This window comes from Hyaena hyaena, unplaced genomic scaffold (genome assembly GCF_003009895.1).
Source record: "Hyaena hyaena isolate Hyena2069 unplaced genomic scaffold, ASM300989v1 scaffold_1080, whole genome shotgun sequence".
NCBI lineage: Eukaryota > Metazoa > Chordata > Mammalia > Carnivora > Hyaenidae > Hyaena > Hyaena hyaena.
Window position 1 is genome coordinate 303,963 of NW_024081704.1, and position 12,492 is coordinate 316,454.

General features: G+C 55.0%; 1 protein-coding gene across 2 annotated transcripts in view; it reads right to left on the minus strand.

Moving 5' to 3' along the window:
• Positions 1–3,308: 3,308 nt before the first annotated feature.
• The window catches only part of BCR (BCR activator of RhoGEF and GTPase), a 123,980-nt gene continuing 114,796 nt past the window's right edge, over positions 3,309–12,492 (minus strand). The window contains exons 17-23 of one of the 2 annotated variants that reach the window (XM_039222155.1): positions 9,436–9,495; positions 8,647–8,756; positions 7,226–7,365; positions 6,281–6,415; positions 5,417–5,522; positions 4,771–4,933; positions 3,309–4,421 (exon numbers count right to left, since the gene is read on the minus strand). In XM_039222155.1, coding sequence (XP_039078086.1) covers positions 4,332–4,421; positions 4,771–4,933; positions 5,417–5,522; positions 6,281–6,415; positions 7,226–7,365; positions 8,647–8,756; positions 9,436–9,495 — 804 coding nt within the window. In that variant the 3' untranslated portion in view covers positions 3,309–4,331. The remainder of the gene's footprint in view (positions 4,422–4,770; positions 4,934–5,416; positions 5,523–6,280; positions 6,416–7,225; positions 7,366–8,646; positions 8,757–9,435; positions 9,496–12,492) is intronic. The other variant, XM_039222156.1, reaches the window with a different exon arrangement.

Here is a 12,492-nt window from a genome sequence, read left to right on the forward strand (position 1 = left end):
GTCAAGGCCTGGCCCTGCCCTTTTCCTGCAGAAAGGGAGCCAGCTTGGGGAGACTGCAGAACAGAGATCCTAGCCTCTGCTCACCTACCAGCTCTGGAACCCAGGTGGGGAGGACTTGCCCCCTCTCCCCTTTGCGTGCCTCTGTTTCCCCATCTGTCAAGTAAAGGGATTGGACCAAGAGGCATCTGAGGGCCCTTTGAGGTGGAAGGTGTCAGATTTGGGACCACTGGCCTGGGCTTGGCTGGACGTGGCGCCTGCTCCTAGAACTTGGGTATAGTCAGCTCTTGCCCAAAATATCAACTCCCAGTAGGAGAGACATAGTAGGGCTTTAAAACATTACGAAGCACCTGTGTGGCTCAGTCAGGTAAGCATCCAACTCCTGGTTTCAGATCAAGGTCACAGTTTGTGGGTTCAAGCCCCTTGTCAGGCTCTGAACTGACAGTGCTTGGGATTCTCTCTTCCTTCTCTGCCCCTCCCCTGCTTGTATGCATGCTGCCTCTCAAAAAATAAACTTAAAAAACCAAAACATTTTATTATTGCTGTTGTTTTCAAACAAGACCAGGACTGTAGGGAGAGAGAGCTAACTGTAGCCTTTTAGGGGTCAAATACTCGGAGAAGGGTGAGTGGGAGCCTGGTTTTCATCAGTAGGTATCAGAGTGGACAGATGGCATGGAGTAGGTGAAGCTTTTCCAATGCAGGCAAAACCCACTGTCAGCTCTTACACCTGTGAGAGGAGAGGGCACTGTGGGAAGGGTGCTGTGGGAGGATATTGTGGGAGGAGATGCTGGAGGGGTCCCCTGGGAGGGGGCTCTGAGGCCTTTGGAGATTCTGAGGGTGGAGGCTCATCCTAGGGCATCCTGGAAGCATTTTCGGTGAGACCTCCTCCAGGTCACCATAGGCCAGTGAAGGGCTGTGCTGAGCTCAGGGCTGCTGCCATCCGGCCCGGCCTTTCCCCAGGACAGCTCCATAGGCAGCAGTGTTGGGAGGCCAGCCGGAGGGAGAATCACAGTCCAGGCAGATGACTGCCTACCACCCTGCCCCTACCCCCGGGAGCTGACCAGGCAGCTGAGGAGGAGACCCTTCTCCCTCGGGGTCTGAGGAAGGGCCACACTGGCCACTTGCAGTATCCTAGGTGAGACTTACCCCGAGGAGGGTTTTGGGGTAAGATGCAAGAAGGGGGGCAAATGAGTGTGGTCCAAGTCCTACACCTGTCTCTGCCCTGGGCACAACTTCTTAGTAAGCTGGACAGGCTTTTTCTGAGGGCAAGGCTGGTGGCAGCTCAGAGAGACCCAAGCCTGCAGGCAGCAGGAAGGCCAGACCTGGTAGTACCAAGCCGAGACCGAGAGGCTGGTGCAGGGCCAGGCTGTGGGTGGCTGGAGTTCTCCCTGCCTCTGGGCTTGGCAGTACCCCCACTGCCCTGAACCAGAGGGCTCCAAGCTCCTGCTCTGCTACTTCACATCCCAACACTGCCTGCCATATGTAGACCCCACTGGGCTTGGCTCCTTCATGGCAGTGTGTGCTGTCCTAGGCGGCCTCCAGGGCACCCAATCCCTCTATGTCACCTGCTGCTTCTTCCGGCTCTGCTGCCCACCCCTAGGTCCCACCCAGCAGCTCAGGGACCCTCCCAGAGGCTCTGATCATGGTTTTTCCTTCTGAATGGAGCAATCACCACTGACACAAGTAGTCTCAGGTAACTTTAATGAAAGTGTCAGCAGTCCATTCCCCCACGGTGGTATAGGGATGGCTGAGCTCAAAACAGAAATGTAGCTGCGGAGGCAGCCAAGCTCTCTGCTCCAGACTTGGGGGCTGGGGCAGGGAAGCATCACTTCTCATGGCCGAGTCCAGCAGCCGTGCCTCGTGGAAGGTCACATCTGGGCTTTAGGACTCTTTAGGACTCTACTTGCCCTATGCTTGCTATACCAACCCCCAGGTCCGTGTGTCAGAGGGTGCGACACATGGGGCCAGGGAGCCCAAGTGACCACCGCCACTGTGGCCTGGTCAAGGAGTGCTTTTAGAGCTACACAAGAAAGAGTGGTCATTCCGTCATCAAACAGCACACATTCTATATAAATAAAAAGAAGGGGGAGGAAGGGGGAGGAGGGAACGAAAATTGGCACAGACATTGATATATTGCTTTCCAGTTTCAATGCGACAGACGCAAATCATAACACCAGGGGAACAGAAACGAGGGCTGGGTGTGGCTTTTCTAAGCAGAGTGTGTTCCCCTTGCAGGGCTGGAGGGATGCTAAGATGGATGGGGATGGGAAGCCAGGCCAGAGGCGGCCCAGAGCTGGAGTCCTGAGAAACCCAGGGAGTCCAGAAATGTGCAGAGAGCAGAGGACTCTGATCCCTGCCTCTACCCCCAGGAGAGCCACACTCCTTTAAAATGGTGGGTCTGCTTTCCTTGAAAGGAAAAATTACAAAGAAATAAATATAGTATGTGGACACAAAACCTTCAAGAGACTTTGTTTTCTGCTGCCCTTCCCCACCCCCACTCTGCTTCAGCAGGTCCACAAGTAGAGGGGAGGCTGAAGAGCACATGTCCCCCCACGTGCTGCGAGTTCAGGCAAGAGCTGCCTATTAACGAGTCAGGCGAGCCCTCCCACCCCCACCCCTGCCACCCAGGACATGGGAGGGATCATGGGACATTGCAACCACTCCTGGTGTAATCATGTGACGAGCAAACACGTTTTCCTGAGTCACACCATTGCTTTCCTCCTCTCGTTCACTACATTCTCTTTTCTTGCAAGACCAGCATGGAAACTTGGCCTCTCAGTTTTTCTCCTTGCCCTAACCCCTCTCTAAGGGGGCGAAAAATGCAATTGTTCATAGATCTGTTTCTTCAAAAGACTTAGCGGCCTCCCTCATTCTCTTTTTTACAAGCTGGATGGTCAGGAGGGCTACCAGGAACATCCTGGCTTCTGTACCAGTATCTGGAGAGAGGAGAGGGGAGGCAGTTGCCAGTCCCTGTCCTTCCACTTGCTCTGGCACAGGAGCCCCCCACCCTGAGCCTGGCCAGTGGAACAGTCCCCTGCTCCTAACTTGCCCCCATCCCCACCCCCACACCCCCACCCCCAATTCCCAAAGCTCAGGAGACTTCAGAACCGGCCCCTGACAAAAACAAGCTGGCATGTGGAGGAAAACAAAATGCTGCTGGGACACGGATTGTCCATGTAGTACATTCTAATATCGTATTAGGTATCTGAATCTGTTAGGAAAGAAATTAGAAACTATGTAGAAAACTTAAAAATATTCAAGTATCAAAAGGCTATTCGGATCAAAGTTTAAAACAAGCTGTCAGCAAGCTGTTGCTGCCCAGAGGAAACTTTTACAAAAGTTTACTGAGTTTGTTCAGCAGAGAGCAAGAGAATGAAGTGACTGGTGGGGGAGGGGGACGATCAGCAGGGGAAGGAGGGTGTGGGCAAAGGGGGCAACAGGCTGGAGGAAGCCAGAAAGGCTGAGGTCTTTTTAAGCCAAAGAGGAGAGCTTGTGCCCAGCAGGCAGTGGACAGGGTCACTATCCCTGGAGAAGAAGCCATAAAGTGCACAGCCTGGGCCTCCCTCCCCCTGGTGTTGGTCCTGGACAGACAGACAGACGTTACAAGGCTCCACGGGGAGCTGCCTTCTGAGGCGCACATGAATAGCAAAAGCAAAGCAACGGGACAGAATAGAAAGACCCATATCTGGACAGAGTTCCTTCTAGAAAGAAAGAGAAGGAAGGAGGCGAAAGAGGTCAAACGCTACACAGTGTTGACTTAGCTTTTCAAACCCTGTTACACAAACAGAGTCAAATTTCTAAGTCAGGGAAACTGAAAAGCCCCCACCCACAGAGGGACAGGGCTGTGGCCCCCACGGTACGAAGCAGCATCGGTGTTTATTCAAGACATGATAGTGAGGGAATCTGGTCACGTTCCTTCTCCCCGGAGAGGATGCATCTTGACAAGCGTTCCAGTAGAAATCTCAAACTCTGGTAAGTTCGCGGAAACCACTCCCTTCACCTGGTCCCACCGCCAGGCTTGCTGCGCGCGGAGGCATGCTGGCTTGGGGCGCCCTCTGGTGGCATCATGGAAAACCACAGTCTGAGGCCCCTTGTGAGCTCACAGGCGCAAGGGCCGGTGATTAGGGTGGGGGATGGTCCACAACTGCCCAGGCCACTTAGCCTTTTGCCTTGGATAGTCGTCTCTAGGCAGTTCCTACACAAGGGTAGTCCAGCCCTTGGGGGTGGGGCAGCCCAATTACTCCTCAAGAAGATTCGGTTCCTGCTCTGTGGATTGCCCGGTTTTCCAGGTTTCCAGGTCGTTCTGCTGGCCTCTCAGAGATGAAACTGAGCCTTTAGACTTCAGTGGAGAACAGGATGCTCTGTCTCTTGCTGTCTGGGGCGGGAATGGCTTCCAGCTGCAGGAAGTACAGCAGCACCTGGACCTGCCCAGGGCAGAGCAGGGAGGAGGAAAGAGGAAAGTGGCTCAGAGTGGTGCTCACAGCTGGAGTATGCTGGTGACATAAGCCCCTCCCGCCAAGAGATCTGAATGCCCCTGAAGGAATAACAGGCAGGCCCTGAGAAGCCCCAGTAAAGGAACAGAAAGAAGGAAGGTGGCCTGGGCCTTCCCTTCCCCTCCCAGCCACACGGCCTCAGGCAAGTCCCTCTTTCTGCACCTTGGACCCCTCCCCCTGTACAACTCAGATGGGAACGACCCACAGCACCCGGGGTGGACCAGGCAGAGGCCACCTCTGAGATCAGGCAGCATAAGCTGAAGCCTGTTTCTGCTCATACCTGGGACATGACTTCCAGGGACCAGCTGTCGGTCATGGATATGGGCTGGCTGGGGTTGGCAGGGAGCTTGCTCTCCTTCTCTGATGGCCGGAGCAGTGTGGGGCCGAAGACTGTGGCAAGGTTGTGCAGGGACATCTTGTTCACGGTCTCCTTCTCTGCCACCCTGCAGAGGGTCAAAGCAGAGGGTGCTGTTGTGACATGGTCTTCAGGATGGAGGCGAGGCAGAGGGGCCAGACCATTCTGGAAGGTGGCTCAGAGAACGTGAGAGTAGGCGCCACCCCTTTCTGCCTCAGGCTGGCTCCACAACACTGACACCCCACCCCTGGATGTGCTGAAAGTAGACCACACCCCGGTTCTTCTGGGTTGGAGGGGCTCGCAGGTGGCTGAGCAGCTCTGGGCCGTGACCTGGTGGGGAGAGGAAGCCCAGGCACACTACTGGCTGTGGCTGAAGCACCTCATTCTTCCTTTAAGGCCGTGGAGCAGAGGAAGGAGGGTGGCAATGGCTCCAGTACCCTGAGCGGAGGAGCAACCACAGATAGGGGTGGAGGGAGAGGGGCCTAGGAGCCATGAATTGTGATAGGAGCCAGTGGGTCACAAGAGAACGTGCTTTGCTGCCTGGGGGCTCCTGAGGAAGAGCTGGGGTTACCTTTTCAGGTGGTCCAGAAGGAAGAGGAAGGTCAGCAGGTTGGCCTCTGGGAGGGACAGCAGCAAATTAAGCATACAGCTCTCCTTTGCAACAGGGTCTGAAAGAGCTGCAAGGGGGTTGGGAAGGGTGTTATTCTCAGGTTCATGATGAAGTTGGAGGCCCCTCTTGGGGCCCTCAGGGCAGGCAAGGCCTATCATTGTCCTGGCCTACACAGTAATGGTCCCCACTGAGAACCAAGTGACTGGAGGTGGCAGGTATAGCTGCTCTCCTGGCCGACTTGGCCATTCCCACCTCCTGCTCAGAAGAGCCCAAAGTATGAGAAGCTGAGCACGGACTGAAGCAGGAAGAGTGAGGGCAGGAAGTTTTCAAGGCCATGGCAGTTCCCTCATCACCCTGCTTACCCTGGGGGTCCTCTGCTGAATGGCCCTGGAGGCCAGGTGTGGAAGCTGCAGTTGCCCTGTCCCCCGACATCCCCACTTCGGACACCACCCTCCAGGAGGACCTAGGGTCAGGTCGGGCTTGAAGCCCTACGTGATGGGACCAGGAGCCGGGGTTAGAGGAGAAGAGGGGCACTGCAGTGAGGAGGAAGGAGCCTCCAGGACCCCACACGCCAGTGTGTCTGCAGTGGTACCAGTCCCTCACCCTCCTGGGCTCCTTGGAGGGATGGGGACAGAGGGAGGCCCTTTTAGAATAGGCAGAGGCCTTCTAGGATCAGCTAGGTTCTTGGTGCACTGCTACCCATGAAGTTTGGGCTCAAAGGCAGACCATGGTGGAGGGGGCACAGCTCACCCTCACGTTGCTGTTGACTCTCCCACCTCAGAGTAGCACTGGACAGGAGGGGTTGGGGAGACCTCCCATGCTCACCAATGCCCTCAGCAAAGTTGGGGTAGAACTCGTCGGTGAAGAGGGGTTCTGGCAACTCGCGGAAGTACAGCTTCAGTGTTCCAGCAATGGCATTCACATCCATCTCACTCATCATCACGGACACATCTTTGTTATCTGGAAGGAGTGAGGAGATGGAGCAAGGCCTACTCACAGAGCCCAGGTAGGGTTCCACTCTCCCTGCCTCAGCCAAGTGCAGCCCATAGCAGGCAGACGGCTTCTGAGGTTCCTCCTTTGAGCAGCTTGTGTCTTCCAAGCATGCCAGCGGTTCTGACAGGGGAGGCATCTTCCCCACACCTCCTTTGCTGGTCAAGGGGCGGCCTGGCAGCAGAACCACTCCAAGAAGCTATGAGGCCAGTGGAGGAGAGACGGTGCCCAGGTAGGAGCTGGGTGGCTATGTTCTGTAGCAACTACCTGATGGAGGCATCTTCTGATATCACTAAGGTGCTGGGATTATTTGTTCCACTCTATAGAGTTTAAGCCAGTGCCTTCCCTCTGGCCTCAGGTGACCACTGGACCTCTGTGCCACAGGCCAGGGAGGGAAGAGTATCCAGGCACGAAGTCCTGGCTCTGCCACTTTCCACTATGAGAAGCCTCAAGGGTTGCAGTGTCCTCAACTGGGGATTGAGGCAGTGCTACCAACTTAGCAGTCAGATCACACTGTGGTCTACCCTGTGGAAGCAGGTCAAGCCCCAGTGGGAGGTGGGCGGCCCCACAGAAGCCCCTGGGCCAACTCCACGAAAGCCATGCACACATGGCTCAGACAGGAGAATGGGTTTCTGCAGAACCTCCTCCCACCACTCCCTCTTTTTTTCACTGGAAAAATCAGACAAGAAGTGAAGAAAATGTATGGAGCCTAATACATTCAACAGGAACCAAGGTCACCAAGCCCACACCCCATCCTGCACTGCCTGGACCAATACTCACTGACGTCAAAGGCTGCCTTCAGCGCCTGGATGTCTGTGGCCACTCCAGACACGCGATAGATGCCTACTTCCTCCATGCCCCGCCGCTCAATCTCCTCCACGCACTGGCGCACGATGTAGGGCACCTTGGACCTCTCTCTCCTGCAGGGGAGGGGAAGCATCTTCAGTGCCTGGCAGCCCCGGCTCAGGCCACAGGGCTGGACCCATCACCTGTCTGCACACCTGGACACCTAGAGATGGGGGTGATGAAGGCCCCAGGTATGGGCATACACAGACCCTCCTGCATGCGTTCCCTTTGCTCTCAGAGCTCATGATTACCATTGCTTAGATCTTATTAGGGTCTTTCTAAGGTAGTGAGTTGCCCAATGAGTTATATGTGATCTTTAGGGAAGGTCAGGAAGCTTTTCTAGGTGTTATCAGCCATAGGAAGTCAGTTAAAAGATTCCAGCCATTGGGTTAATAGGTGGCTGCAGAGTCATGGACCCAGTCTGGGCACTGCCAAGACTGCCCTGTGAGAGGTGAATCCTGACCCCTCCAGGCCTCAGCAAGAGGTGAGTACATAGCAGCACTCCACCAACATCTACTAGATGAATGACCCCACAGGGCTGCCTAACATCAGCACTCAGAATCCTGTGGTTCTAAACACTTTTTCCTAAATACAACACCCAATTCCCAGAGAAGGAGTTTTTAAAAATAGGAGACGTGATTTTTGGAGGGTCAGCTTTAGCCTAGTTTAGCAATTGGATTCAGGAGCTCAGCAAAGTTCCTTCCCAAGCCACTCCCACAGGCAGTGCTTATTCGGGGTAACTGCTGACACAATCCTCTCTGCTCAGGCCCAGGTCCATCCAGAGAGCTGTGGGGATGCCAGGGGTGCAGCTGGGGGCGGGGAGTGATGTTTGGATACAATTAGGTGTCTGGGGAACATCTGACACAGGCTCTGGCCTTGAGGTCAGGGGCCCAGCTGGATTCCAAACAGGGGAAGTGAATGGATTCCTCCCAGAATCCATTGTCCCTGAGAAGTGCTCTCAAACCAGCAGACAAACTTCTCCTGGCAACTGACCTGTGCCCCAAGGGCTGGTGTTGCCACAGGAACCCTGACTGTGATAAATGTGGAGCCAGGGAAGAAGACCCTGGCCCTGTGCTGTTCCAGTGGTAGTGTGGGAGTCCGCCTGACCGTAGGGAGAGGGGGCGAAGACATTCCTGAACTGATGGGGACGAGTTTCCCAGTAAACACAGGAGACAGCTAAGCACGCCCAGTGCTCCATGGGCCTGAGAGGCATCCTGTGCTTAGAAGACTGTGCAGAGAGGGGAGACCCTTGCCTGGTCTTTCCTTCAGAAAGACTTGGTCAGCAGGGGACCGGGGGCGGTGCCCTTGGTGTCTGAGGAGGAGAGACACATGAGCCCTCACCCCTCTCCACTCACTTGGTGACCACGGCAATCTTGACTCCGAAGACACCTGTCTGTTTTCGGGAAGGCATTCTCTTCAAGCTGAACTCCCTGCTGGTGAACTTGACGGAGAGTTTCACTTCGATCTGCAGAGGGAGGCAGGGAGCACAGCCCTCTCACCCTTCTGAGACTCACAGTCTGAGTTCCCAGAGGCCCTGGGGGCTTGGCAAATCATCCTCCTCCCCCGGCAAGTGGGCTAAGATCCCAGCACAGGGCAGCCCCCTAGCCCAACTCAGCAAAGGTCAGGGACAGCCAGGGTGATACTGCTCCCCACCCTAATCCCCACTGCTTCTCTTTCTTGCTTAATAGTTAACAAAACAAAGCAAGAGGAAAAGCACAGAAAATAACATAACAAAAAGCCATGAATTACCTATCAAATGTTAACATTTTGTCATATACGCCCAGATCTTTCCTGGTGTATAATAGTTTTGTTTCTTTTTTTTTTTTATAAAAGATTTAAATCCTTCTGGGGAACTGAAAACTAATTAGGGGTCTCAGTTTCTACAGACAGACCTCAGGGTCGAGGCCCTGCCTAACCTAGTGGTACCACTGGATTACTGTTTGGGGAGGGACACTCAGCGCCTGGCTGGTGACTACATGCCAGCAACCATATGTTCATAGTGATTCTGCTTTGCAGGGCCTGTGCCTCTGCCTCCTGCAGCCATGCCCCACCTCACACACTAGCCCAGGCTTAGCCTCCTTCTGACTGTTTTGGAAAGAATAGGGGCCACCCTAATCTTCTTGGAAAAGCAGGTGCCAACATACCCCATTCATGGCAATGACAGTCCGCTGCCAGTCTCTGTCCTGCAGGGCCTGCGGGTCCAGCTGAAAGCAAGCAGTCATGATTATCAGATGCCCTGGAGGCTGTGCAGAGACCCTGCCAGGCAGCAGCCCAAGCCTGTGACTTCTCCAAACTTAAGTCAGAACTGGAGCCGAACCTCTGCTGGCACCCGAGAGGGGTCCAGAAAGGGGACCTGCTAGGAAACCCCTGGAAACGGAGAGCTCTCCTGCTCCCAGACCTGTGCTTCGTGTGTCCCAGGCTCACCCGAGGTGTGAGATGGTGACAGCTCGGGGCCCTGCACCCTGTTCCTCCCTCAGTCCCTTCCAGATGGGAGCTCAAGTCCATGCCGGCATCTGTCTTGCTCCCCTTCACCAGCCATCACAGGTGCTATACACAGCTCAGTGGAAGCTGAGCAGTTGGCTTAAATATTTGGGGAAACCCAGTTTCAATAGTAATTTTCAGAAGGCATGCCAACCAAGAGTTTGAGACTGTTTTCTCCCCTGTGTGCTCAGTGGTTTAACTGTAGGAGCCCATGCAGGTGGTGGTCTCCAGTCAAGGCCAGTCCTATGGCTATGGAGTCAGGCCCAGAAGGACCCAGAGCCCAGCTCCAAACCACACAGCTAGTGAGGGGGGCTGGAGAAAGGCCCTCTGCAGTCCCTCTGACTTCTACCCCACAGAGCATTGTATGAGTGCCAGCCTGCGGGACCATGATGCCCCATCTCACCCAACAGCCTGTGCTGCTGTAAGATACCCCAACCTTTGTGCTCTGGCCAAGCACTCCCTATCTATGAGGGCTCCATCGTCCCTTTTTTGGGGAGCACACGTGCACACCAGTGGGGTGGGCTGGACAACTAAGCACCTGGGAAGAGCTTGTTTAAAAAACAGCTCCCTAGGTTGTACTTACAGAGTTGCCCTTTCAGCTCAGGGTGGGATCTGGGGTTCACTTAACTAGAAACCTCCCCAAGTGATTCTGGTATAAAGTCAGGTTAGGAGCCACTGTCTGACACCATATAACCTGGTGCTCCCCATACAGGGCCTTGTGATGCAGCATGGCTGTGACTAGGCAAACCACCTGAGTGGGGTCCATGCCTAATGATTTCTGTACAAACCTGTGTGTACATGCATGCACCCCCCCCCCGCCCCCCAACAGCAGTACTGAGCATAGTGCCAGGTCCAGAGAGGTGCTCAGGACAGTCATCCCCTTTTTATCCACTGCAAGGGACCTAACAGGTGACAGCCACATGGGCCTTGTGTAGGTGAGATATCAAGGTCCGGCTGCTGCTACCTCTCAGGTGTGCACAACCTGAGTCTCTGTCGCTGCACTGCTTGGCATGGAGGCTCATCACAGGCACTCCTGGTGGGGGGAGGGGGCTTACCTCCCCTTCACCATCCTACTGGTTAACATTCCCAAAGATCTGAAATGTACAGACAGGATGACAGAAAAGCAAAGGCTGCAGAGTGTCTCCCTCCTGGGGCTGTGTGGTTACAGGTTCTTGCTCCACATCTGTCCCTGGAAGTTCTTGGGGGGGGGGGCATACTCCTGGGTCATGGGGACCCCACCCTGAGGGACAGGGTCTGTCAGGAGGGGCTAGTCAGTTACAAACCACTCAGAAAATGAAACCTCCCAACTGGTGCTTCCCCCCTAGAGTGAATCCCAGGCATCCATCTGGGGGAATAGCATCCTCCGGTGGGGAGGCAGGAGGGGGAAGACTCTAGGGCCCTTCCATGGTTTCCACCAGACAAAGTATGGTGTGAAAAGGTAAAGGTGGGGGGATGTACTGCCAGACTATAACACTCAACTTCTGTGCCCTGGCTTCCCAGGAAGGAAGGGGACAGACACCATTCCTCCTGCTCTTAAGGAAAGGGAGAGCTAAACATCGCCACTGGGAGCTTTCTTTAAAGGAGACACAGAAGCAACTTCAGCAGGAAATCCCCTTCCCCTTCCCTCCCAGGAATGGTAATCACTGGACCCCTCTCTCCTCAATGTAGCTGACAGACAGAGGCACCCCTGCCCCTACATGGCCCACCCAGGAAACCATGGCACACCCATCTGCCCACCTTGCCCTTGCAGACGAGGTTTCGGATGTGGGTCCACAGGGCCGTGCCCCAAGCACACAGGGGCTTTTCAGCAGAGGCCGGTCGGCTCCGGCCAGCCCGGCTGGGGTGGAAGTACCGTAGGAGGCCCTGCATGGCGGCGGGGGCAGATGGTGTCTCTCTCATCCTTGGCCCTGCTGTTCTGAGAGGCCGATGTGGCTAACAGGAGCGCGTTCAGACAGAAGCGCGTTCAGACAGAAGCGCAGATGGACAGTAGTGTGACAAACTCCCGGCCTTCACTGCCTTTTAACCATGCTTTTCGGGAAGCCCCACCCCTGCAGCCTGGCTCACCATGGTCAAAGTTTCCGATCACCCCCGGATTCTCCTTTTTTGTGTGTGTTTGGAAAATACATCCCTGTCCCCACCAACAGCCTATTGGTTACGGGAATTCCAGGGTGTTAGTTTTCTTTAAAGCCCAGAAAAGCCAAACTTCCTTCTCAAGTGGCTGGTTTCCTGTGGGTGCATTTGGAGACACTGAGTAACACATGTTTTCCTGGCCAGTCTGTCTCATGGCTATACATGTTAGAGACCCCTTCCCCAGAGCCTGTACCGCCTTAGCTAGTGACACCAGTAATAGCTCACATGGTCTTGACTGGACTCAAGCAGAGAACTCGTTGCGGCCCCCTTCCCAGAGCATAGCCAGCCCAGTGGAGAGGGAGTTCGGTGCCATCGTCCACCACCAGCACCAATGTCCAGCCTTATTGTCACCTGGACCCAGAGGCTGTGGCACAAGCTGGTCACCAGAGTGCAGACCTGGGCCACGGTGCTGTCAGGTGAGTTCTCATCCAGCCCCCAGGACCCACAGCAGCTCCAGTGAGCAAGACAGACCCCAGGCTGGCTCAGCTCCAAAGAACAGACCGTGCCGAGAAGAGCGGAAGGAGCACAAAGAATAACACGATGATGAGGCCCGAGGCTCAGTGCAGTCCAGCCCCAAAAAACATTCAAGG